Genomic DNA, 25,275 nt, shown 5'->3' on the forward strand with positions numbered 1-25,275 from the left:
TATGAAGAAATTTTATATTTAAAAATATTATTGAAGCTAAAAAGATAGTATGCACGTAATTGATTAAAAAGAAATTGCAACCGATTATGTGCACTATTTTCATATTTTGATTGTGTTAATATTTTATACTGGCAATATAATGTCCTGGGAAGAAAAATCCCTTTTCCAAATTGGTGATGTGAAAATATATTTCACATTACAGATACAATATACAATATAAAAGTTACGTTTTTGCTACAGAGCATCTAGATTTAAATAAATTGGACAAATCACTCAGCAGCTTCATAATTACTTGTATTCGTCGAAAAAAGTCACATCATCTCATCATCACACTAAAAAGCAAGATGTGGCTGACGTGCGTGATGCTAAACACTCATTTGCTTCTAGTAGCTGAAGCTACGAAATGTCACCTCTATTACCTATACCTAGTACCTAGCCAATAGTTTGACGAAATATATTTACTCCTCGCTCAGCGCAGCTAGCTAGCAGCGGTTATTGATTCCCCATACAAAATTCCGCCCCCCTTTTCACCCCCTTAGGGGCATAAAATTTCAAGTTTTCGATTTTTGTTGTTGTTTGTGTACTAATATACTATCTCACATACCAAATTCCAGCTTCCTAGGACTTCAGGAAGGACCCTAAGGGTTTTGATGATCATCAGTGAGTGAGTCAGTGACGAAATCGGATTTTTTTACATATGAATAAAATCTAAGTATGCTTAATAATAATAAGTCTACTATTTAATATCCTTAGAATTTTGTTTATCTGGTATAATCCAAACCCAAGTTATGAGGGTTCAGAAAAATGACGAAGCGCTTCGAGAAAAGGTAGGTAGTATTCGCTTTGCTCGTCTTGGCGAATTCCGTATAGTTCTCGAGTATACCTGCTTTGCTAGTAAAGGCACTTATAGACATTAAAGTTGTCAGTGCTGAGCCCTAGCTGGTTAATGAAGACTGTGCAAATTGAACACCGTGCTCCCTAAATGCTTTAGCGCCTTTAGCTCAGTGGAAGTGACCTATTTCTGCTAAGCTAACATGCCCGCTTAAGGTTCCTTTATTCATATAATTATGTGGAATATTTGTAGTTTTACAGGAAAAATAAGCAAAATAAGTAAATTACTACATGGACAAATTTAGAGGCCCGCAAAAATAGTTATTTGTTATAATACAAGGGTGCAAAGTTGTATTAATTAATTAATTAATTCGTTCGATATTAATGATAATTAAACCTTTTTTTGGTGTTCATAATTCTTATATTAAAGGGGCCCACTGATTATCAGTCCGCCGGCCAGAAGATATCAGCCTGTCACACTGCGTCTTACGTAGGCGAACAACTCGCAAACGCGAAGCGAAGCGGCGCGGCGGGCCCACGGCGTTCGCATTCGCAACGAGATCGCCCACGTAGGACACTCTATAGGTATCAAAGGATTGATTCACCCCGCGCCGCATCGCTTCTCTTTGCGTTCGCGTGTTGTTCTCCTAAGTAGTACGCTGCATCAGTCAGAACAAAAAATTTACAGTTCCGACGAACAATCGACAGGCCGATATCGTCCGGCGGACTGGTAATCAGTAGGCCCCTTAAGAATTTCGTTTTGCCTCACGAAATTCTTGTTTATTTTTAACGTTGGTGTTAACAAACCGGCAAACTACACTTTAGCGTTTATAAAACGGATACTAATGACAGAAAGATGGACATACGAAAATGTCGGCGGAAATCGAGTTAGGTTACAACTTTTTATTTTATATTTTCCTACGTACTCCTTACTCTATACTAACTATATATACTTACTAGTAACTATATATGTATGTTCGGTTTGATTGATCTATAAATAAATAAATATATAAAGGTATAAATGTATAAAGTAAATATAACGCAGTTAAACATAATTAATAACTAACCGAAATTAAAATAGTTGACCTAAATAAGGATTTATTGTACTTATACCTTATACTTTTAAGAACCGGAGTCGGACTCGCCCACCGAGGGTTCCGTACTTTTTAGTATTTGTTGTTATAGCGGCAACAGAAATACATCATCTGTGAAAATTTTAACTGTCTAGCTATCACGGTTCATGAGATACAGCCGGGTGACAGACAGACGGACAGACGGACGGACGGACAGACAGACAGACAGACAGACGGACAGATGAGTATTAGTCGTAGTCGTAGTAAAAACGAGCAATTCTTGTATATTTCGGGGATCTCGGAAACAGCTCTAACGATTTCGATGTAATTTGCTATATGGGGGGTTTCGGGGGCAAAAAATTGATGTTATTGTTAGAAGTATTAGAAAAAATTAAATCGTTTTCAGAAAATATTATTATTCTTTTAATTATCTTCGTCACTTTTTCTTAGTATATGACATTTATTTCAGTCTAGGTATTTCTGGGAAAACGCGCATTTTTGAGTTTTTATATGTTTTCCGAGCAAAGATCTCCCAGATATTATTAATGTTAGTGATTTAAGGTAAAACGTGAAAAACTCGGATAAGTACAAGTATTAGTTAGTTTTAAAATATCACGATATTACAATACCGAATAATTTCATATCGTCAGCAAATCCAAGCTTCAGTGCAAGTCTCAGTCGCAAATCAACAAAAATGTGGTTGGAGTAAGGGATTAAAGCCGCTAGTCTTTCTAGCACGAAAGTTTCTAGCTGAAATTGATTATCCAGGTTCAACGTGGCTACAAGGCTCCCGAGGACACCCTGCACCATGTTCACACGGGCAGGGGGCTCCAGGGCTTCGCAGTTGTCACACTGCCACTCGCACCGGGGGTCCAAAGGCGTTACCGGCAAGAGAACTCCGACGCACTCCTTGTCCAAGCATCGCAACGCTGACAGTCTTGTTCCCATTTCCGAGGAGTCGGAGCACCTGTGGCATTTACACCAGAATCTTTTAGTTTTATACAATTGAATCCGTCTGGCAGGCGTACACCAAAGCAGCCCAGTGTAACTGCTGACGATTTCTTCCCCAACCTCGATGTCTTTACTCGCATAAACCGCCATTGTATAATCATCGCCGAATTCATTTCTCGTGTTTGGAGTGCAACTGTGATTCAAGAATGCGGATATTGGATATAGGCCGCGCAAAGGCACCGTCTTTTTCTGGCTGTGATTAGATATTCTAAATGAATTAATTTTTAATATTTTTGAGCACATCGTAATGAACTTGATTTGTTCTTCAGGAATGGTGTTTTCTGGTATTAACGTTTGAAGTTCTGACCAGTCTACACTGTTAGAGTCGCTTTTCTGTAGCCGACAAAGCATTTCGACTTGCTGCGTTGATAGCAATAAACATTCTAAATATATAAGGATTCCAGCCATAAATCGGGCCTTATTATCGAAATCTTCACACAGTTTCCAAGTAGTAGAAATAAAGTCACACTTTTGGGCATGACGTGAATTTATACAGTCTTCGGAGCACACCATTAAATAACACTTTTCACATAAAACACAAGTTTTATTTGTTTGAAAACAGTTGTTACAAAACGTGCCTTCATTCTGATCTGCCCGCGGTCCAATCACTAGAGGTTTGTTAGTGAAAATTAAGCTTCCCTTTTCTATAAATTTTGTTGCAAATAATCCTCTTCCACCAAGGTTTGAGCGCTTGACATCCCAGGAAAGACAGGTGGCGTTTGTTGTGTGTGTTGCGAGATGTTCTTTAAGTACGTCTATGTTGGACAAATGTGTCATGGTGAGGCACCGTCACAGGACTGCGAGATGTGGGGTCCAGGGAGCGCAAGCCGCGGCTGACTGACGCCACCGTCCAGCGATATCACTGTACCATGACCTGATATGAAAATAGCGACAAGAGTAGGTATATTTCAAAACTGATTCATGGGCCTGTACTCGTGTCGAATCTGACGTAATGTGTGTCGGTCTACGAATTATGTTTATCGGCATGTCGAAGCTAAAAGCATTCTTTAAATGTATTTATGTTGCGTACCATGCATTATTAAAATAAGGTAGTATGTGACAACAGCGCTCATACCTAGTTGACTTTACGATTTTCGCTCTAAACAGGAATTTACTGGAATTCAATTCACTTTGTACGTAGTCTTAGTAGATAAAATAGGTGGGTCTATATTGGATCGCATAATAATTTATTGTCCTAATGTAATGTTACGCATAAAACTCATTTCGCATAATAAATTGTTATTGTGATGAAACTATTAACATTTCCGAAAAATTATAAAACAAACCAAACCTAATCTACCCTACCCTATAACCTAACCTACCCTAACCTAACCTACACTATTCTACACAACCTATGCAAAATATTTTCGAAAATACTTTCTGTTTCAGCTGGAGAAAAAATATGCGAAAAGAGTTTTATGCGTAACATTACACTAGGACAATCAATTATTATGCGACGAGATAGGCACCGAAAATGGGTACCTAAATATAAAGGCAGAGGGAAAAAGTAAATAAAAAAATGTTAAAAGGAAATACCAGCTGAGATTTGAGAATTTTAGGTAAATATCTCCGTCCAACTAGGGAACAAATCAATTTTATGAAATATATTTTTTTAAGTAACACTACTAGGTATATATAAATTATAAACTGAAATAGATATCATACACTTAAAGAAAAAGTGACCAAGTCCACCGGTGGGCGAGGCGCGAATCGACTGGATTTGGGTGGACTTGGTCACTTTCTTTAGTGTATGATATCTATTTCAGTTTATAAATATCTCCGTCGCGCTGACGGGGACGGCTCCTAAAATTAGTGCGATAAGGGCAACTGCAGCTTTCGTTTATACTGCAGAAATCGAGGTTTCGTTGTCGACATTTTCCTCCTTCAAAACTTAACCAATCGTAACTAAGTTTTGGGAACGGAATGAGAAAGAAATTATCTGTGTTTGACCGTTACCGATTTTGTATGCTAGGCGTCTGTTTACGGCGCATTTATTTAATTGGCCGTTTTTAGACTGCTGTTTGAAGTTCTTATAAAAACAAGAATATCAAAAAAAGCAAAACGTACCGACACAGGTACCTACTGGTAATATTGAACTCATATAAAAATTATTCATCTAGGGCCAAAATCTAGTCGAAAAAGTCGAGAACGTTTGTATGGAAAAATGACCACTAATGTTTCCAAGAGGAGGAGGAGGAGGAGGAGAGGGTTAAGAAACCCTTAAATCGATAACGTCCACTATACTGGACATCCCAAGAAAAAAAATCTGCACCAAATATTACAGCATATCGATACTTTCCTATAATAATATGTTATTTTTAAGTAAATAAAAAAATATTGGGAACCAGTGTGAACATAATATTTTCGTCAAAGTCCTACAGAACGCAGAGACTGACATGTTTCCCATATTTCAACATTTTTTTTATATGACAGTATTATGCAGCGTTAAAGCATGTAATAGGTTACTAATTAACTATTTCTTACGTGGCAGTATGATTTACATAAAAATGTATTGTATTCATGGGTAAAACACACTTAAAAAGTGCAGTATAATGTCCGTTGTCGATTACACGGCACTTTTGCTAAGTCCAGTATGTTGGACATTGCCAAATTTGCCAAGTAGCGAAGAGTAAAATTATTAATTTTTTCATTTCTCATGCTCTGAAAGAGGGTCATTGTTGTTCTAAAAGGTGTGCAGAAAATGATACGTGTCTGCACTAGAGCATTTTACGTTCGAAGTACGATTTTTTTAATTTTTTTACGATACGCAATTGAAATTTGAGTTTAAATGGATTTGTTATACAATTTCCATTCTAATATTTGACTCTCCATTCCATAAATAACGATACTTTTGCCTGAATTGTTAATTGAAAGTACCCTCAAAAAAATACTATAAAAATGTATACTTGTCATGTTTTAAAAAAAACACATGCTTTTTACTTTCCTCGTATTCGAAATGAAAAGTAGAGTGTTTAACTCGGGTGAAAGGCATCATTTCTGCCTCGGACTATTGGCGCTCTCACTGCGTTCGAGCACCAAAATACCTCGGCAGAAATGAGTGCCTTTCATCCCTTGGTTAACAATCTACTATTCTAGTAGTTTTGTGGTAAATAAATTAAACAGAGGCATGTTAGGTACATATTTCAAAAAGTTTTAAAAAGTCATTACTTGCAGTATTACAACTTAATGAAGAAATCGATAAAAAAATATATTACGGTTTTCTTTCCTGTTCGTTCACCAAGAGAAAGACCCGATTTAAATTGAGAAATTTCTTACGAAAATTTTGATAAAAGCGCATGCATTATTTTAAAAACCATTGCTTAGATGTCAATGCATCCTACGATACCTCGCTAAGTTTGATTTAATGTTAAATAATGAAGTCAATGACTGGTAAAATTTCACCACCTACGAGCTATGAAGTTATTGTAGAAACAACGACAATATAAAAAAGTAAGTAGTAGGTTTTACTTAAATTCATTACATAAGTTGCCATTATCAGTAAGTAAAAAAGAATAATAGTCAAAAAAAAAATTAAATTATTCTATATTTATTAAAAAAAAAAACACATGAATTTGACTAATAAAACCTCATGCACATAAAGTGCTGTATACTCGGCACCTTCCAAAAGTGTAGTTGGACGTCTTTTCCTATTGCGGCTATTTCACTACTTTACGCTGAACTTGGCAACGTCCAACATACTTGACATATGTTTTTTTTTCGAAATATTATAAATATATTTTTTTCATGATTTTTCTACAACCACATAATAACACAAAAAAACGATGCAACACAGTTTTTTTGTCATTTTTTCCCTTGTCGATTTAAGGGTTAAACTTTGTTAACATTTCTAGGTTTTTACTGAAATCTAAATAATTAACAGATAGTTTTACTTAATATAATGCAGTATGCACCTGCAACTTACGTTGATAATATGACGTAGGTGTAGAATAGACATCTATGAATGAATGACGTGTGACCTTTTCGTCATTGCTCGACGTAAACTATACAAAAATAACCTCTACACTTGATGTTGATTTGTAGTGCTAACTTTATTTTCATACGTAGGTAAATTAACGTAAAGAGGCCCTCTTGTGTGCGTGCGTCGCTGCGTGCGTGTGCGCGTGCGTGGCTGCGTGCGTGTGCGCGTGCGTGCGTGCGCGCGTGTGCGTCAGTGTGTGTGTTTATTAAGATCGTCGTCGATCGGGCACCCTGTATGTATAATAAAAATTACATAGATCAGCTATACGCGTGCGCCCGTGAGGGACAGAACATACGCAATGCGACAATATGATTGGTCGAGAAGATTTGTAGCCCACCATAAACCATACTAAATTTACGGTGGGGAATAAAAAAATGTGAGACTGTGACAAAGACAAACAATAACAGCGCTTTCTCTGCTACTCCTACTGAAAGATACAAAAGACTATCCCGTTCGGTCAGTTCCCCCCGCCCCTCATGACCGATCCAGTTATACTAGATTCATGGTTATAATATACTGAATAATTTTTAAGAAAAAAAAAAAACCGACTTCAATGGGGGCCGCTGAAAGTTCACTTATTGTTGATGGTGCACTCTTAGATTCCAGACAATGAAATGAAAAAGACAGCATCTTTTGCCTAATTATGTAGAAAAGGAGGTAAATCCACCCACTTTTCTAGTAGCATTTCGTTTTTGTAAGGGTCGCAGTTCTAACCTAACCTAACCTACTTTTCTGATAGCATTTCGTTTCTGTAAGGGTCACAGCTCTAACCAACCTAACCTACTTTTCTGATAGCAGTTCTGTTCTGTGAGAATCGCAGTTCAAAACCCACCCACCCACCTAACCTACTTTTCTAGTAGCATTTCCGAGTCCGGGTCCGGGTCCGAGTTGGGGTCCATGTCCAGAACCGGGTCCGGGTCCGAGTCCGGGTCCAAGTTTGGGTCTGGGTCCATAAGGAAGAAAACAAATAGCCAAACGTGAACCATGTGTCATTGAAGAGATTCTGATCATCATCAGCAGTTCCACTTTATCAAATGTCACTTTTTAAAATGTAAATGCTGGATTTGTTGATGAAAATACAAAAATCACTATATTTATGCCTTTCACATTTGAGGAGTTCCCTCAGTTCCTTGTGGATCCCATCATCAGAACTCGAGCGTGACAAAAATGTTTCTTAAGAACCTAACTTGCTTAACAAACATAACGAAGAGGACAAATCGCCAACCATTGACGAGTTCCGCTCTGATCATCATCAGCAGTTCCACTTCATCAAATGTCACTTTTTTAAATGTAAGTGCTTGATTTATTGATGAAAATACTAAAATCACTATATGTATGCCTTTAACATTTGAGTTCCCTCGATTCCTCATGGATCCCATCATCAGAACTGCTTTTTGACAAAAACGGGACCAATCTGTATGTATATACTTACAATCAAAAAAATAATTTTCAAAATCGGTCCAGAAATGACGGAGTTATGGAGTAACAAACATAAAAAAAAAACAAAAAAAAACATACAACCGAATTGAGAACCTCCTCCTTTGAAATCTTGAAGTCGGTTAAAAAGCACGCGTGTTTATTATCTAGGATTATGAGCCAAAAATCGGTGGAATAAAAACGTCGTTTTGAGCAAATGTGTTGAAATAGTTATTTACGAAACAAGTGAGGAATAGAGGAAATTCGAAATGAGTGGCGATAAATTAAAACACGACCGCAGGGATGTTTTAAATCGACACGAGTTGCGAATTACCTATTCGCACTTGTACATAATGGCCCTTTAAACTTTCGACATATGCACGAAAAGTACTCTTTACGCACTAGTGCGAGAAAGTAGCACCATATGTACTGTAAATATTATTTATGGTCAAGTAATATTAACCTAAAATAGACAATTATATACAATAATAGCAATACAAACAAATACAATACATTTAAGTAAGTGTACTTTAAGATTTTTTTTGCATTTCAAAGTCGGCAACTCATATAATTGGACGAAATTTAGCACACCTACCCTAAGGAAATACAGTGAGTAAAAGTTTTGTAAACTTCTGCTCGCTCTAATTTCTTTCGATTGTATGGCGACGGCTATTAGGTTCGTGTGAATTAATATATATATATCAAACGTTTTACTTGCATATTTTTGTGAATGAATTCTTAAATAAAAGATTACCGTATCTTCGCGGCCTCGTTGCTATTTTAAACTGACTGAAGAATCGTGTGAAGTAATATAGTAAGGTGGGGCAATACCTGCTGACTTGATGCTATTTACTGTACCGGTTTTGTTTGATTGATGAAATTAATAGTAAATTAATAGTATATTACAGATTAAAATCAACAATATGAATTAGCAATTCTATTACTTATTCTGTAATAAATAGGTATATGTTGTCTTATTAAGAGCCCGTTATCGATTTTAGTCGCAAAAATGTAAAATTGATAGATTAAGTCGGTGAAATTGTACACCTTTTGTTACGTAATAGAAATAACAAGTACTCATAGTTCTCACTACTTCTTACCATGATAACGGAGTCCTTCAGCTTCTCCAAACTCCCAAATAATCCGGCACTGTAGATCGACTACCACTTGGTTCGTTTTTGGAATGTATTTAGTGATCCGGTTAGCGAGATAGTTTTCCAAATGGTCCACGTCTCCGAAGTCTATTGACCCGAGCAAGCTGCCAATAGCACTCTGCACGGCTCCGACATTCTTCCTAGGTACTCTCAACCCACATTCAAGGCACTGCCACGCACTGGCCATACGCAATGGCTGAATAGGTAATATACTACCAGGACATTCGGTCACAAAGCACTTGAGAGCAGCTAGGAGAGTTCCTCTCTCAGTGGGGTCCGCACAACGGTCACATTTACATAGGAAATGTTTGGTTTTATAAAGTTGAGTTTGTCGGGAAGGCGTACCCCATAAAAATCCAGAGTAACACGTAAATATCTCACATCCCGCTCGTATATGTTTAATTGCTTTGACTGTCATTTGAGCATCGCTGTTGTAACTGTGCCTCGTGTTTGGTACACAGTTATGATTCATCAAACTGGCAACGGGATATAGCCCTCTCCTGCTCATTTCCTTCTTTCCGTATGCGATTGCAATTTGATACGCGTTTGCATCGAGTACGCAACACGCAAGTCTCATTAGATCTTCTTCGGATTCTGGTATTTCAAAGTATTGCTTTAGCTCTCTAATCTCAGTTCCGTGTTGTGGTAACATGTGAGCTTGGAGGGCAGATAGTAATCGTTTTTGATCCTCGCTAAGTAATAACACACGAATGGCAGTGAGTGCGCGTGATACAGTCTTATCGCTGAACTCTTCAACAGGCACTTTTTTCTCCCAGCGTGAGATAATATTGCAGTCAATAAAATGCACGTCAATATTTTGACACTGTTCTGAACACAACAACAATCCGCATTTTAAACACTTAAACACATTATCTGTGTCGTTTTTATAACATGCTGTACATCCGCCTTGTTCTATAGATGCAGCCCGGGGCCCGCTGATGAGAGGGTGATCCACGAAGAGGACTTCCCCCGGTAATATGTCTTCCGTTGCGATAAGCCCACGGCCTCCAATTGACGATTCACGGACTTCCCATTTGCTGGAATGTAGAACTCCGTCGACGGAGCTGTAGAGTCCCAAGTGTTCCTTTACCATTTGCGACAATTGATCCAATGACAACATCCTGCCGTGACTCGCCTCGCTCGATGTCAGCACTGCACTGCGCGTTCAATGCGAATAAACATCCACCAGTTTTATTATATTAAGTGTAAAGTAATCAAATCATTATCATCACTGCCAAAAAACCAATGCAATATTAATTTCATCTATCAATTAATCCCTACTGACTTCACCAACAACTGCTGCGTGACATGTGTACAGATACCAGCAAGCCTGCCGTCACAGAGATTGCCAAGTGATAAATATAACAATAGATTTTAATATGAATCAATTAGACCGACCAGTACTAAGGCTAAGGCCCTAGTTCGATAAATTCGTAAATCGACCGGTTACCTGAGCGCGCCACGGAGCAAGTGTGAAAGATTTCTGCGACATCGGGAAAAACTAGTCGAAAATATAGGTATGCGTACTAGAAGAGATGGGTAGATGGTTATTTATAAACACCAGAAGTAAGTAAAACCGCAGCTCAGGTCAGTTCTCATACAAAAATAATCTCCCAGAGGAACTGATTGGTTAAGCGTTACGATAAAAATATACATACTGAAAAAAGTTGTGCGATAGGCGAAAACGTGGAGCTTTTCATGATTTATTAGTTTAGCTTCCTCTGACACTTAATTTTGTACCTTAATCCATACTATATATATATTATTATATATATATTAACATTATAAATGCGAAAATCTGTCTGTCTGTCTGTGTCTGTGTGTTACCTCTTCACGCTTAAATCGCTGAACCAATTTAGTTAAAATTATGTATAGGGGTAGTTTGAGTCGAGGGGAAGGACATAGGATACTTTTTATCCCAGAACTCACCCATTAAGGGGATGAAAAGCGGGGTGGAATTTTGTATGGGCAGTCAACAACCGCTGAACCGATTTAAATGAAATTTGGTGTGGTGCTAGTTTGAGTTGTGGGGAAGGATATAAAATAGATTTTATTCCCGTAATCATCCTTTAAGGGTGTAAAAAATGGGGTGGCAATTTGTAGTGGAAAGCAATAATTTCTTTAAAAAAAAGGACATGCCTGTTACCATGCCTGTTACATTGTAAGAAATAAAGAATGTTTATGTATTTGCGACAAAAAGGGATGAAGTGGGGCTGGAAGTTTGGATGCAGAATAAATAAAAAGCAGATTGGATTTAAAGAGAGAAGGGAAGTGGAAGTGAAAGTTGAACTTCAAGTTCAACTTCTCCGACTTCTTTAACGGCAACTTCTAAACTTTAACTACTCTAACTTCCCAAATTTCTTCAACTTCTCCAACATCAAATTCTCCATCTTTTCCGATTTCTCCAAATTCTTCAACTTCTCCATTTCTTTATCTTCCTATACTTCTCTAACTTCTTCATCTTCTCCAATGTTTTTAAGTTCTTCAACTTCGTTAACTTCTCTAACTTCTCCGATTTCTTCAACTTCTTAATTTTTCCCAACTTCTTCAAGTTCTCCAACTTCAACTACTCCGACTTCTTCAACTTATTTATCTTCCTAAACTTCTTCAACGTCTTCACCTTCTACATCTTATTCAACCAACTTCACCAACTTCTTCAACTTCAAACTTATTTAACTTCTTCATCTTCCTAAACTTCTCCAACTTCTTCATCTTACTCAATTTCAATTTCTCCAGCTTCACCAAACTTCTTCAACTCCTCCAATTTTTTTTATATTCTTCAACTTCGTTAACTTATCTAACTTCTTCAACTTACAACTTCTTTAATTTCTCTATTTTCTTCGTCTTCCCCAACTTCTTCAACTTCAACTGCTCCAACTTCTTTAATTTCTTTTCTTTCTCCAACTTATTTATCTTTCTATACTTCTTTAACTTCTCAAATTTCTTCAACTTATCCAAATTCTTCACTTTATTCAACTTCTCCAACTTATTCTACTTTGATTTCTCCAACTTCAACTTCTCCAACTTCATCAACTTCAACTTCTGCATCTTCTTCTACAACTTGGAGATGGAAATGGAAGTGAATTCAAGATACAAAAGTAATAAATAAAATAAAATAATTTCTTAAAAAATGGATTAGGTATAAGACCTTTCGTTACAAATAAAGAGTATTCGCACTGTTGATATCCCTTTTAGGGGTGAAAAGAAGAGATTTTAAACATAAAAATCTAATTAAATAAAACTATGAAAACGGATTATATCGCGTATATTGAATTTATAATACCTATACATCCCGACGTTTCGAACCCTTTACAGCGTTCGTGGTCAACGGGTGACTGAGGAAAAATTACAAAGTGCAAAAATACCCACATACTAAAATAATGAACAATCATAGACTACAAACTTTAAGGCTGGTTGTACATGCAAAATCGGTTCATAAGGCTAGTTATTCACTACAATTATTTTCAAGTAAAGATATATATATACGCGATAAAAACTACGCCGGCTCCAACCCTACACCACGGACCCAAAAAGATTTAATTCCCTCCTAAATTGTAGGAGGGTATCCCAATATGGGACCGGCAACAAACTCGGCGGGACACATCTTTTCAAAACATCAGAATGCCCAGCATCATCCAACACTAAGGTCTCACAGTCTATGTCTCGCTTGCTCCTTTATCAGATGGACTACAGGATCCCAAGCTGGTGGTAGAGAAAAGCCATCTTCCCTATTAAAGTTTGGATATTTCTTAATCTCAATGGCCTCGCGCAGCATTCTGGGCATGTAACGCTTCTCCTTGGCAAGAACCAGAGGCTTATCAAACTTGATTGAGTGATTGGCTTTATCCATGACATGCTCACAGACTGCAGACCTAGGTCGACGGTGCTTGACATCAGCTATGTGTTCCTTCACCCGAGTGGAAATGCTCCGTTTCGTCTGCCCGACATATGATAGGCCACACTCACAGTCCAGCCTGTACACTCCTGCAATCTGTAGAGGGGTATTGCATTTTACAATTGTGACATCTTCTTCATTGGCTTGAAAAGTTCATAGTTTTATTTCATGAGTAACTATCGCGGTAACCGAAGACAATATTACATAAAAATCTAATGTTTAATCAAACTCTAAGGTACCCAAATTACTAATTTAACGCAGACGAAGTCGCGGGCAAAAGCTAATACATTTTATAATATGCATAGTTCTCAGTATTCAGTACATATTGCTTGTTGAACATTTTTTTTAAGAATTGAATGACCATACCAAAGTGTGTGCTTCAAGAATCTTGTTTAGGTTTTAAAGAAATATACTATTACCTCGAAAATCTCTAAATTGTTATTAAAGAGTTAAATTAGTAGAACATTTTACTTTTACTTCACTTTCCGCAGTTTCAGTCTGTCAAGAGAGTATAGACGTTCATGCTCTCAATGTCACGCACAATGCTGTCACCCGATCCTGGCCCATTGTCCCCCAGCGCTGGTTCGATAACCTGCCCAGTGTTTGTGCCCACTTGCGCTATGTGGACGTCCCCGGGATCTTAGCGCTACATCGGTGTACCTTTACCTTGGTGCCAGTGCAATATTGTAAACTGCAGCATGATGCAAAACTTTTACGATTATCAGGAAGATGAATGTCCGTGGTATTATTTTGATAGTTCCTATAAAACTTTATTAGGGAGTTGTCTCTTTGTCTTCGGTAAGTACTTAACGCTACTTTTTATACTTAAGAGTCCCCGGCAAGCTCGGCCGAATTACACCTTCCCATACAAATGTAGTTCCGCTCTCATTTTAAAACTACGTGCTGGATTGTAATGAAACTTTGCTCATACAATGACATGAGGTATATCTAGGTATGAAATTAGTTTATATAGCTCCACTAGACTTATATTGACCGGGATATAGACCGTGATTACCTTTTGTATTATTTGTGAGCTCCCGATATTTCGACGCACTTACATGCATCATGTTCACGGGTGCATGTAACTGCGTCGAAATATCGGGAGCTCACAAATAATACAAAAGGTAATCACGGTCTATATCCCGGTCAATATAAGTCTAGTGAAACTAACCGTGAATCATTCAAAACTCTAATTAAATAGCTCCAGTTTATAAAACAAACGAAATAGAGCAAAACAAGTTTTGTATGAAAAACTTAAATTCACTGTATTTTTTTAACTATGATATCTGAAGCTACATAAACTAATTACATACCTTATCAGAGAAATCTAGCTAGTCGTTTTAAAATGAGAGCGGAACTACGTTTGTATGGATAACCGAGCTTGCCGGGGACTCTTAAAATGAGAGCGTAACTTAGATTGTATGGCGGTGGCTAGGTTCGTGTGACTTAATGTAAAAGCGTGCAAAGATAACACTTTCAACCAATATAATTTAAAAAAATCTATATCTACAGGAGTGTTCGGGGTGCTGCTCAATGGCTGGCTTTTCGTCACCTTCATCCACAGTCACCTGCTAACCTTCAGAAGCCATATTCTAGTGCTAAATCTTTGCTCGGCGTCGCTAGGCAGGAATTTGCTCGGATTTCCTTTCGCGGGGGCCTCAGCGGTAACAGAACGGTAAAAAATACTAAATGCATGAATTAAAATGTATACCTGTCTTTTTATACCTAAATAAATAAAATGAAATGTGTAAACGTAAACAGGTACACGTCTGTGTACCTACCTACTTCGATATTAGGTTTATCAATAATTTTCATAAAATTGGTGTTAATTTGAGATCACAGTAATAAAATTTACACCTATACCAAAACTATTTGCATAAGTAATTATCCTATGTCAAACAAAATAACCCACTTATACTGTTTTTACCTACGTTTTTCCCTCTTGTTTCAGATGGTTGTTCGGAACAGCGTGCTGCCAATTCTTCGCATTTTTAAATCAATTTTACGGTGTATTTCAAATGACAGCATTACTTGTTATTATTCTAGAGCGATACCTTCTAGCAAAGTTCTACAGACGTGGTAAATATCCATAGGTGGTATAGGTGGTAAATAACGAATATTTTAATGTCTTTAAGTATGAATTGGCTCGAGTTGGCTCGGATGGGTTTTCACAGAGTTGTAAATATTAAGACGAAAAAATGCTAGGGGCCAACTGCGACAGTGGTTATTTCATGAAATGTGAGTACGAGTAACACTCGTCACGCTTCTGCGCCAACCGGTGATGTGATTGATGAATGTCGTACTTTTATTAATTTAGCTCATTGAGTTGGCAGATACGCAAATCTTATCTAAGATCTACAAAAAATATTCATGAGTCATTTGAGACTATCTATTAGATTGATAGTAATTGTTATCTGCAGTTCAATTAATTAATTTGTCATTTCAAGCGCCAATGATTTCCTCTAATTGGGCATGTGTACGTAATGTTGAATAAAAAAGGTAAGAACCTTTTCTGAATAGTTATTAGGAGATAAAGGGGTCTGATATACGTGAATAATTAATGACTTTGTGGTTGAAAAAAATCTGATTGAAAAATGGAATCATACTTACGGGAACACCCAAATATTCCGAAATACGTTTTTCCATAATCATAATCATTTATTTGCACATAAAAAGGGTTTTACATAGATATTATAAAAGTTACATGGTCTAGCCTTTTTCGATTTTTATAATCCCGATTTTTTATAAGTCTTAGTCGTTTAGTAAGTAAAAACACGATGGAATAAAATCACGAATGTGCTATTTCCGAAAACTTAAAATCCGATTGTCATTTGACCGGAAGCTTAAAGTTCCGATGATACACTTTTCCGAAAATATTTTATTCCGAATTCTTAAATTCCGAAAAATCATCGTCCGATCGGAAATAAAATAATTGGGTATTGAGAAATTCGGTCTTTTGTAAGGTCGGAAAAATGAAATTCGTAATATTCAAATAAAGACTCACGTTTTAGTAATTCGGTATTCAGAAATTCGGTTTTTTGTAAGGTCGGAAAAATTAAATCCGTCATATTCAAATGAAGACTGACGTTTTAGTAATTATTACGGGTGCTTGTCGTGCCGAATCATGTTAAATTCGGCATAAAATATTTTTAATATAAAAAATCGGCATAAATAAATTAGGCAGAACTGCGACACTGCGAACCCGAACTGTTGCCAGAAGTGGGTTAGGTTAGTTTAGAACTGCGACCCCCAAGAAAACGAACTGTTGCCAGAAGTGGGTGAGGTTAGGTTAGAACTGCGACCCCCAAGAAAGTCAACTGTTGCCAGAAAATTGGGTTAGGTTAAGTTAGAACTGCGACCCCCAAGAAAACGAAGTGTTGCCAGAAAAGTGAATTAAGTTAGGTTAGAACTGCGACCCTCAAGAAAACGAAGTTTAACAATATATTCGGAATATCGTTATTCGGAAATTAAAAAATTGGGATATTTAAAATAGGAATCACGTGAATTCGGAATAAGGGCAGTTCAGAATTCGTGATTTTGAAAATCGTCAATGTTAAATTCGTCGTTTGTCACTGTCGGAATTGTTATAATCGGAATTATGTGGTTCGGAATTTAAAATTTTGGAATAATGGCCATTCGGAATTCGTGATTTCAAAAATCGTAATTGTTAAATTCGGTGTTTGTCACCATCGGAATTGTTATAATCGGAATTATGTGGTTCGGAATTTACAAAATTCGGCTTTTTGGATTTTTGGAAATATAAATCTTCGTGATTTTCATCATTCGTAATTAAGACAGTCGGAATTTTGACAGGTCGAGCATTTAAAAATCGGAATGATAAAATTCGACGTTCTAAAATTCGGAAAAAAAATGTTTCGGAATTATGTAGTGTACCCCATACTTACATATGAGCTTTTTACGTAACGTACGTTGCGTCATGTTTCAGAGAGGATTCTGCACCTACGATTATACTATATCCTCGTGGGTGTATGTTTCCTGAACGCCGCTGTGTTCGCGACGCCGCCTCTATTCGGCTACGGTCTGTACTCCTGCGACCCGACCGGGACAGTGTGCACGTTCTTCTGGCCCTCGGGGACCTCTGGTGCCAAGCAAATAGGATACACAGTGCCCTACGTTATCCATTGTGGAGTGATACCAGTCATTGCTATGTAAGACCTGTGATTCAAGCTTTTGTTGAAATATTCGCGACACTGAGCGTTCTTCTGACCCTCGTGGACGTCTAGTGCCAAACACAAACATCTTGGCTACACACATAGTTATTTTATAGCGTGATATCTATTATAGTAATGTAGACACAGCTATAAATATTATTTCGGTTCAGACTGGTGGTGGAACAAAAGTACAACTGACTATTTTCATATTGATTTTTTAAATATTTTAAATTTTTCAGTTTCTATTACACGGGTAAAGCTGTCCGGCTAGAAACTATTTATTACAGAAGTGAACAACAAAAAGAACAGAAAAGATTAACGAAGGTAAGATAAAGAATTTGTTAAAGATGAAGTTTGATTTAAGTTCAATGAATTTCGATAAACAAATGTTTGAGGCTAAAAATAATGTAACATATCTTACTCATCGTACAATATCTTATAGGAGACCAACAAACGACGGTCGTCAATATGTCTTTCTACGATAGTGCGTGGAAACATGGTAAAACGAATTTCTCCAACCAACCTATATTTAATAATATACCTACAATATGTTATTCTTGTGTATACATGTAGACCTCGTTAAGATCATAAAAGAACCTAAAATAAATAGAAAGTCCATTAGCATCTAATGATAGATACTGGCCTAAAATGAATCAAGGAGATACCTGCATGTAACCCCGTGAATGTGTTTTCAGAGTGTTCATGTCCTCACAATCTCCACGCTGGCGCTATGGATCCCCAGCGCAGTCCTGGCAGGGTACCAGTGGTTCCCAGCTCTGGTCCTGAGCTACCGAAGCCACGTGCCACCAACATTGGCGCTTATAGCGCCCATTGCATCAGAGGTAAGTAATTAATTATTGTTATCTCTTAGCTTTCAGCTTCTCAAAACTTGTTAATTATGCCTTAAGCTACATCGGAGATAAGACACATTTAATCAGCATTGGCACACGCCATGCACACGCAGCAGCCGAGCAGCAGCCAACTAATGACAAATCATTCCATTTACTGTCATTTAGGCATATGCTACATCGGGGTGGCCAGTAAGGTAGTTAAGTCACTACAAAACATAGACATCTACAAAATAATTTTAAAACATTTTAAAGCCTGACCAGTAATAAATGACAAAAACGCCATGTTGCGTAATTTCATTGAAACTATTTCTTTCATAGTCATAGACATAGTATATAAAACTTCATACTATAATCACGTGTAGGCACTGTCACTGACAATATCAAAAAATACTTCGACGGTGTAGCTGTGGTCAATAATAATTAATAATATTGTAATCATTTTCTTGCTAGAGTCTATATGTTGAAAGACTATATGTTGATAATCAGCATTATATCTATGCTAGGCGGCGACTAGCATCCCCGTGCTGTGCTACCTGTTCGCGGACGAGCGGCTGCGCGCGGCGCTGCTCGGCCGCGTGCGGCGGCACTACGCGTTGCTGCGGCCAGACCGCGCCAAACGCTTCAAGGCATAACCCAGGGCAAGCTCCACATTTCGAAAGAAACCTGATGACGTGATGACTACAAAATCACCAAGCTAGTTCAATTAGCTTATGCTGAGCGCTTCCAGACCCAACCTACAAGCTGTATATCTAGATTGCGCTGGAAGCCTTTGCGGGTATGATCCAATTTGCGGCTGTGTTATGGTGACGACAGCGCATGACCGCCTGGTACTTCGAACAGAACCCAACAAGCGCCCAGTAAGGCATGCTTTAAACTTCAAAGGAGGCTTTTGATACTCATGTTGTGTTGACGTAATTACTGTGATAGCGCATGACCAGGCTGCTTCATTCGGATCGCGCGAAGAATTTCCAGGTCTAATCTAACCCTTAATAAGTGTTCTTGAAGGAATCCCGCGAGTGTGAGTGTTTCCAGTAGGTATTTTCCTACCCCTAAAACACCCAAGTGCTCAGCTGTAATATTGCAAGCATGTGTAAGGACTTGATGACGAAATGTGTCAGTATCCTGTCGGCTAAAGCGGTGGCTTGTACTAAACGTTGGCGTAATATTGTGTGCATGTGACTTTGTCAATAGTGAGATCAATTTCCTGAGGTTTTCGGTCCTCATTATAAACACTGCCATTTTTTATTACTTAAATACTGAGTTGGATACTTATGTTGTCCATATAATTATTTATATGCCTAATTAAAGTAATTCTTCGTCTTTTGTCATGATTATTTCAATTGAAAATATTAACCTTCGAGAATAACGGTTCGAATCGGTATAAATTCATTTTTCAACACACTTGCTCAAAACGACGTTTTTATTCCACCGATTTTTGGCTCATAATCCTAGATATTAAACACGCGTGCTTTTTCAGTATATTATCCGACTGAGTTAAGAAGGTAACTGATTGCTAATAGTATGCATGGAATCGCGGACTTCTTTAATTGGTCGAGGTAGATTTTGCCACGCCCCCGACCGCCTGCCGCGGCCCGGCCGGCCCGCCCGCGGCCGAGGCGAGGGGCGGCCGGCAGTATGACAGATTTTAGACTTTTACTGTTTTAACAATAAAATTTTTATTTACAGTACATATGGTGCTACTTTCTCGCACTAGTGCGTAAAATAGAACTTTTCGTGCATATGTCGAAAGTTTAAAGGGCCATATGTACTGTAAAACGTTGTACGATACACGTGCGAATAGGTAATTCGCAACTCGTGTCGATTTAAAACACTCCCTGCGGTCGTGTTTTAATTTATCGCCACTAGTTTCGAATTTCCTCTTTTCCGCACTTGTATCGTAAATAACTATAATATGAAAGTTTCTTTTTTTTCCTAGCGAGCGTGTTGAAAAACGTCGTATGAAACGCGTGTGCATTGTCCATAACACACATCGGCTTTATTATTGCGCGCTCGCCTCGTGTGTATTGACCAACTTAGCACACTTGTATCACAATGTATTATTAAACATTTTATAGGAAGTAAATAGTAAAAACTTACCGAACTTTATAAGGATGACTCACGTTAGATAGAACGGCGCGGATCAAGGGCGGGCATCTGACACTTCATTCTCTATAGAAAGCATCACCCGATCACCGGTCACCTGTCATAGAAAATGAAGCGTGAGCCTTCCTTTAAGGGTTCCGTACCAAAAGGGAGAGAATTACTTAAAGAAACTACTTTGTAAATGATACGAAACCCTCAGTGCGGTTATTCAATTAAAAAAGTAATAAGCTCGCTTTAAGCCCTTTGTCTAGTATGATACCTAGTAACAACAACTACAACCAGTTTACTATGAAGAACAATGTTGAGTAGCGGAGCGAAGCGGCTCATCTTACTGCAGGTGGTTTGCAACCCGACTCTGCTGTCCCACCGCACAATATAAACGACATGTATATTAGTATACAATATATATATATATATATACACCCCAGACTACCTATACTTACTTTACTCTTTGCCCCAGACCTTCGAGCTCCGGTAAGTGTTGCTCCTCCCGGCTAACTGCGCAGTCGTACTGCAAATCTCCAGCGGCCCTCTCCGTTTTTCCCTGTCGTCCAAAAGTGATTTATTAAATCTGTTCCTGAGTAATTTGAAATGTCGAACTATACAAGTACGTGTCCTTGGCCTCTGTTTGATGAACAAGAAAGAGATGATATTGTTGATCAATTGCATTATATAGGTAAGTTATAACTTTTAAATTAATATTACCATCCAATAGACGTTTATGTTTACGTCGAGTTGTTTTCTGTCTACAAATTTATTAATTATTACGTTAAGTACATAAATAATTTCTGCATTTTCAGGAGGTTTTTCTTCACTGATTTTTATTGGGCTATTATTAGCTTATATTCATTCGACTTTTGAAACAAATCGCAGTTACCAGAATATTGGATTTTTTATGCTTTCTGCATGGATTCGGAGGGGTACGCCATTTTTAATGGCCTACATAATAGACAAGAAGGAAATATAGTAAGTTTTATTTATTTATCTTTTTTTTTACCTACATAATTAATTAATTATTTTTATTAAATAAAAAATTTCACTCGTATAATATATTTACTTATAATCAGTCGTCGAGAAATGACCCTGTGCCGACTATTTGGATTCTTCGAAACTTTCATGGCGATCCACGAGGTGGAATGCCTCACGCACGTTTGCATAGAAAGATATGTTGTGGGCAAATACGTCACTAATGGTAAATATTAAATATTCATCACCCACTTAATACTCATTCATACTAAATGCAAAAGTAAATTATATCTGCCTAGAGGTAACATACACATGTTACCTTTTTACGTTTAAACCGCTGAACCAGCGCTGAACAGATTTAAATGAGGCATGGCGAAGGACGGAAGAAACCATCCTATAGTTTGTCAAAGGACTGTCTCATTTCAAACAGAGATAATCATACAATCTTTGTCTTACACTAGTAACTAGTTACACTCTAGCACCCAAAATATGAGTATAGTTTTTTTTTGTTCTTATTTACTGACAATTTGGTTTGACCAACTATAACTGTAATTTATATCACGGAAATTGTCATTCTACCTACACAGACGACTTCGCATGCAGTGCAAACCAATATGTTTGTGTATTCAATTTACATTAGATTAAATTAAGTTTCTTTCATAAACTAAGTTCCCTAGATTCTAAACTAAAATCACACCATCCACAGGTTGGCGAATACCAGATCGGCACTACTACATGTTCCGGCTGCTCAGTGTGTTGTTCGCCGGCACATACTCGCTAGCGGCCGTCAGCGGCCTCATCGGCGGCTACGGCCACGACTTCACCTGCTCCACCTGTACCATGGACATGATCCTGCCCGGGGGGTGGCAGAAGTATTTCGTTAGCTTGCTCTTTATTATGAGAAGTATCAAGCCTGTGGGATTTATGTACGTATATCGTTGAGTTTTTATGCTGAATGTATTCTTTACCGATTGATAGTCGTTGCATTAGGCGCGCAATCTGACGTGGCTGTGGTGGAGTGGAGTGATTGTAGCCTTTGTGCTGAGAAATATCAAGGCTATGACTTTTATGCTTCTACTAATATGAATGAGCACTATTGCGTTTTGCCCGTGTATTCTTTGCGAGTTGAAATGGATGTCAGTGATGGGATATTCGTAAAAAGCCCGCAATTCCAGCTTAGCTTTCTAAAAAAACAACGCACTAACCACGCTCATAAAATAAACTCATTGCACCTATATAAAATCAAGAGTGTGATTTAGCAAATGTTATTTATATATATAACTTACTCGGACGCATATTGCAGGATCGTTATGCTGAGATGGGCGAAACAACTTGAGTCTAAATTTGTTGACGTTGCCTATAATCGCATACAGAGGAAAATTACCGACGTAAGTTCATTTATATTATGATGATACTAACAATGTTTTATGAAATTTTTAGTTTTCTGAAATAAAGATATTTTATTTTATTTAGTTATAATTGCAAACGGCGCTGTTAATGTCATGCTGCAACAAAATGCGGACTTTTTACAATTTGCCTTCGGCAATTTTACAAGCGGCGTCGTCATTTTACAAATGTGAAAACGGCGGATAATACAATTTTGACTGCGACATATTTAGAGGGATCTGCCAGTTTATGTCAACCCAAATATAATCAAGAATTCTCGAAATTATTAAGACAATGGTTTAATTAAATGTGTATAATACAATTTCAGGAAGTAATAGCGCTGACCGCGGTGAACCTGACCTGCTGGGCGCCAATAGCTCTGATCCAGGCCTCGGTGGTACTGTCGCAGCATCTGTACGGTCCTGGCGAGTTCTCCCTGCCCTCGCCATCGCTAGTCAAAATGGCGTTGGTGCTACATTGGGTAATTAGGTTTTGAAAGTTTTTATTTAAATTATTTCGAGAATATTTATGTTGATTTGGGAGTGATCTTATCTCAGAATCGAGTTGCAATAATTCGTAAAGCCGATTTTTGTCTCATTTGCATAGATTTACTAGAATGCTGTATTAGTCGATTTTCCATAGTAAATGAAGTCGGTAAATTGATTTTTTGTGTATCTCTTTTAAAGAAGTTAAAGATTATTTTGCCCAAAAGTGAACTTAACAATTAGGCAATGGACCTGTTTGTATATCAATATCAATAGTAGGTATTTGAATCGACAGAGTCATGATTTATTCGTAAAGCACTTGTCCGAGAAGCAGATTCTTGATTTAAATTAAACTTGGAACTGATGAGGATTTTATTTTTATTCCAGAGTTCACTGGGGTGTTCCACGATCAACTTGTTTCTTCTGAACCCGAACATACGAAAGGCCGCGTTCAACTTCAGATTCCGACACTTCTCGGAACTCACTTCGGATCCCCATAAAACGGAATAAAATGAATACGCAGTTGTCAATTCCAGTAGATATATGTATATTAATATGATACGTGTACATAAGAAATGTACAAGTTGATCGCATTCCATACGTTATTAAGACTTAACATTATACATAGAGACACAATATTTGTACGAAGAATATCAGAACAGTTCATTGTAAACGATATAATGCTAATCTAAGTGTTTCAGTCAAATACAGTATTTACATTCAACAAGTTCAATATTTTAACTAAATATATTTCGCCAAACAAACATATTAAATTTGTTACGTTTAAAAATAACATCTTAAACTACAAGAGCGCAATCCGAATCGAGACAGTAACAGAAAGTGGGGTGACTTTCGCATGATTGCTACGTGACTACAGCTATTCGTTCGTTCCTATAGATACAACACAGACTAGATTTTTAATAGATTCCCAAAAAAGAAGACGTATTTTAGAGAAAATACTAATGTAGCGGAGCCGCATCATCTTCTGTCACTTTCTCAAGTCGAATCGGAACCCTGAACACAACTTGGAAGATCACATAGAACATAAAGTGCAGTAGGTAAGTAATTGTCTTAAGACTGAATATACGATGTTACTATGTACCAGACTTCAGTGATCACAATAGGCATCGTAGATTGATTGCCAGGTAGTGGTAGGTAGGTAGTATACATACATGTTAGACCTCACCATACAATCTAATCTCGATTGGTCCGCATTAAGGCCATGTTTTGAAGCTAACCACGCATTCGTTTTCACTTCACATTATTGTAGCTACTTATTAATATATTATTAGTATTTAAGCAACTGTACGTCATACGTCACATAATATTTAAAGGTAGTATTATATTAGATACAACTTATAAATTTCTTATAGTTCATTGAAAATCGAAATATAGAAACCATTGGCTCTTATGGTTTTATTCACAACGGCCAAGTAAGATTAAAATAAAGTAATATTATTGCACCTTTTCGTAAACACTATTCACATTATTTATCTTTCCTCATACACTATATTCTATCTTTGGAATGAGTTTGATGGTTTTAGTCATCAAAATTTGTATCACATTCATCCATCGAGATAACCAATATTTACAAGTTCTTATCTAATTTCATCGATATAAAAATCATTTTCCTCTATTATTGTATTAGAATATACCCTGTTGCTGAAGGAGTCGTCGGTGGAGGCGGTGGAGGAGGGGGTGGAGGGGGTGGAGGGGGCGTGCAGCACGATGGCGGGGAAGACGCGCGCGCGCGCACGCGGCCCGCCGCCGTCGTGCTACATGTGCTCCAGGGGCAGCTCCTGCGCCCAGCGCGCGCGCGCCGAGCTCGCGCGCCGCTCCAGCAGCGGGATCAAGAACAGGATCAGCCCGCTCAGCGAGATGGCGGCGCCGGCCGAGTAGAAGGCTGGCGCGAACGTGCCCGTCACGCGGAGTAACCATCCTGGAATAGGTAAA

General features: G+C 37.8%; 4 protein-coding genes across 7 annotated transcripts in view; 2 read left to right on the top strand and 2 right to left on the bottom strand.

Annotated features, from left to right (window-relative positions):
- The window catches only part of LOC134740732 (SET domain-containing protein SmydA-8-like), a 20,285-nt gene extending 9,355 nt beyond the window's left edge, over positions 1-10,930 (bottom strand). For 2 of the 3 annotated variants that reach the window (XR_010127832.1, XM_063673324.1), the window contains exon 1: positions 9,411-10,930. Coding sequence is in view for 2 of the 3 variants with exons in the window: in XM_063673324.1 (XP_063529394.1) it covers positions 9,411-10,584 (1,174 nt within the window). In the remaining variant the exon portion in view is untranslated. Of the gene's footprint in view, positions 1-2,533; positions 3,790-9,410 lie in introns of all 3 variants that reach the window. The other variant, XM_063673325.1, reaches the window with a different exon arrangement.
- Positions 10,931-13,916: 2,986 nt separating this feature from the next.
- LOC134741169 (visual pigment-like receptor peropsin) lies at positions 13,917-19,529 on the top strand. Its single transcript, XM_063673942.1, has 7 exons — positions 13,917-14,157; positions 14,872-15,034; positions 15,311-15,438; positions 17,306-17,528; positions 17,771-17,855; positions 18,227-18,373; positions 18,886-19,529. Exons 1-7 carry the CDS (start codon positions 14,058-14,060, stop codon positions 19,012-19,014), a joined length of 975 nt encoding a protein of 324 aa, XP_063530012.1. The 5' UTR covers positions 13,917-14,057; the 3' UTR covers positions 19,015-19,529.
- A 1,468-nt stretch (positions 19,530-20,997) lies between these two features.
- Positions 20,998-24,086, top strand: LOC134740744 (rhodopsin-like). The gene is made up of 7 exons (XM_063673341.1): positions 20,998-21,161; positions 21,286-21,451; positions 21,553-21,677; positions 22,158-22,377; positions 22,755-22,839; positions 23,166-23,318; positions 23,710-24,086. Exons 1-7 carry the CDS (start codon positions 21,077-21,079, stop codon positions 23,830-23,832), a joined length of 957 nt encoding a protein of 318 aa, XP_063529411.1. The 5' UTR covers positions 20,998-21,076; the 3' UTR covers positions 23,833-24,086.
- LOC134740741 (monocarboxylate transporter 12-like) overlaps positions 23,846-25,275 on the bottom strand; it is a 46,383-nt gene continuing 44,953 nt past the window's right edge. For both annotated transcript variants that reach the window (XM_063673337.1, XM_063673336.1), the window contains exon 7: positions 23,846-25,261. In XM_063673337.1, the coding sequence (XP_063529407.1) occupies positions 25,098-25,261 (164 nt within the window). In that variant the 3' untranslated portion in view covers positions 23,846-25,097. The remainder of the gene's footprint in view (positions 25,262-25,275) is intronic.

Source organism: Cydia strobilella, chromosome 4 (assembly GCF_947568885.1).
Source record: "Cydia strobilella chromosome 4, ilCydStro3.1, whole genome shotgun sequence".
NCBI lineage: Eukaryota > Metazoa > Arthropoda > Insecta > Lepidoptera > Tortricidae > Cydia > Cydia strobilella.

Excerpts from the sequence above, each read along its gene's own strand:
- LOC134740744 (XM_063673341.1), top strand. The coding sequence starts at position 21,077 with ATGTCGAACTATACAAGTACGTGTCCTTGGCCTCTGTTTGATGAACAA. Across the intron at positions 21,678-22,157 it reads GGGCAAATACGTCACTAATG|GTTGGCGAATACCAGATCGG; the intron begins GTAAATATTAAA and ends CACCATCCACAG. Across the intron at positions 22,378-22,754 it reads ATCAAGCCTGTGGGATTTAT|GATCGTTATGCTGAGATGGG; the intron begins GTACGTATATCG and ends CGCATATTGCAG.
- LOC134741169 (XM_063673942.1), top strand. The coding sequence starts at position 14,058 with ATGATGCAAAACTTTTACGATTATCAGGAAGATGAATGTCCGTGGTAT. Across the intron at positions 14,158-14,871 it reads GAGTTGTCTCTTTGTCTTCG|GAGTGTTCGGGGTGCTGCTC; the intron begins GTAAGTACTTAA and ends CTATATCTACAG. Across the intron at positions 17,856-18,226 it reads AACAGAAAAGATTAACGAAG|AGTGTTCATGTCCTCACAAT; the intron begins GTAAGATAAAGA and ends ATGTGTTTTCAG.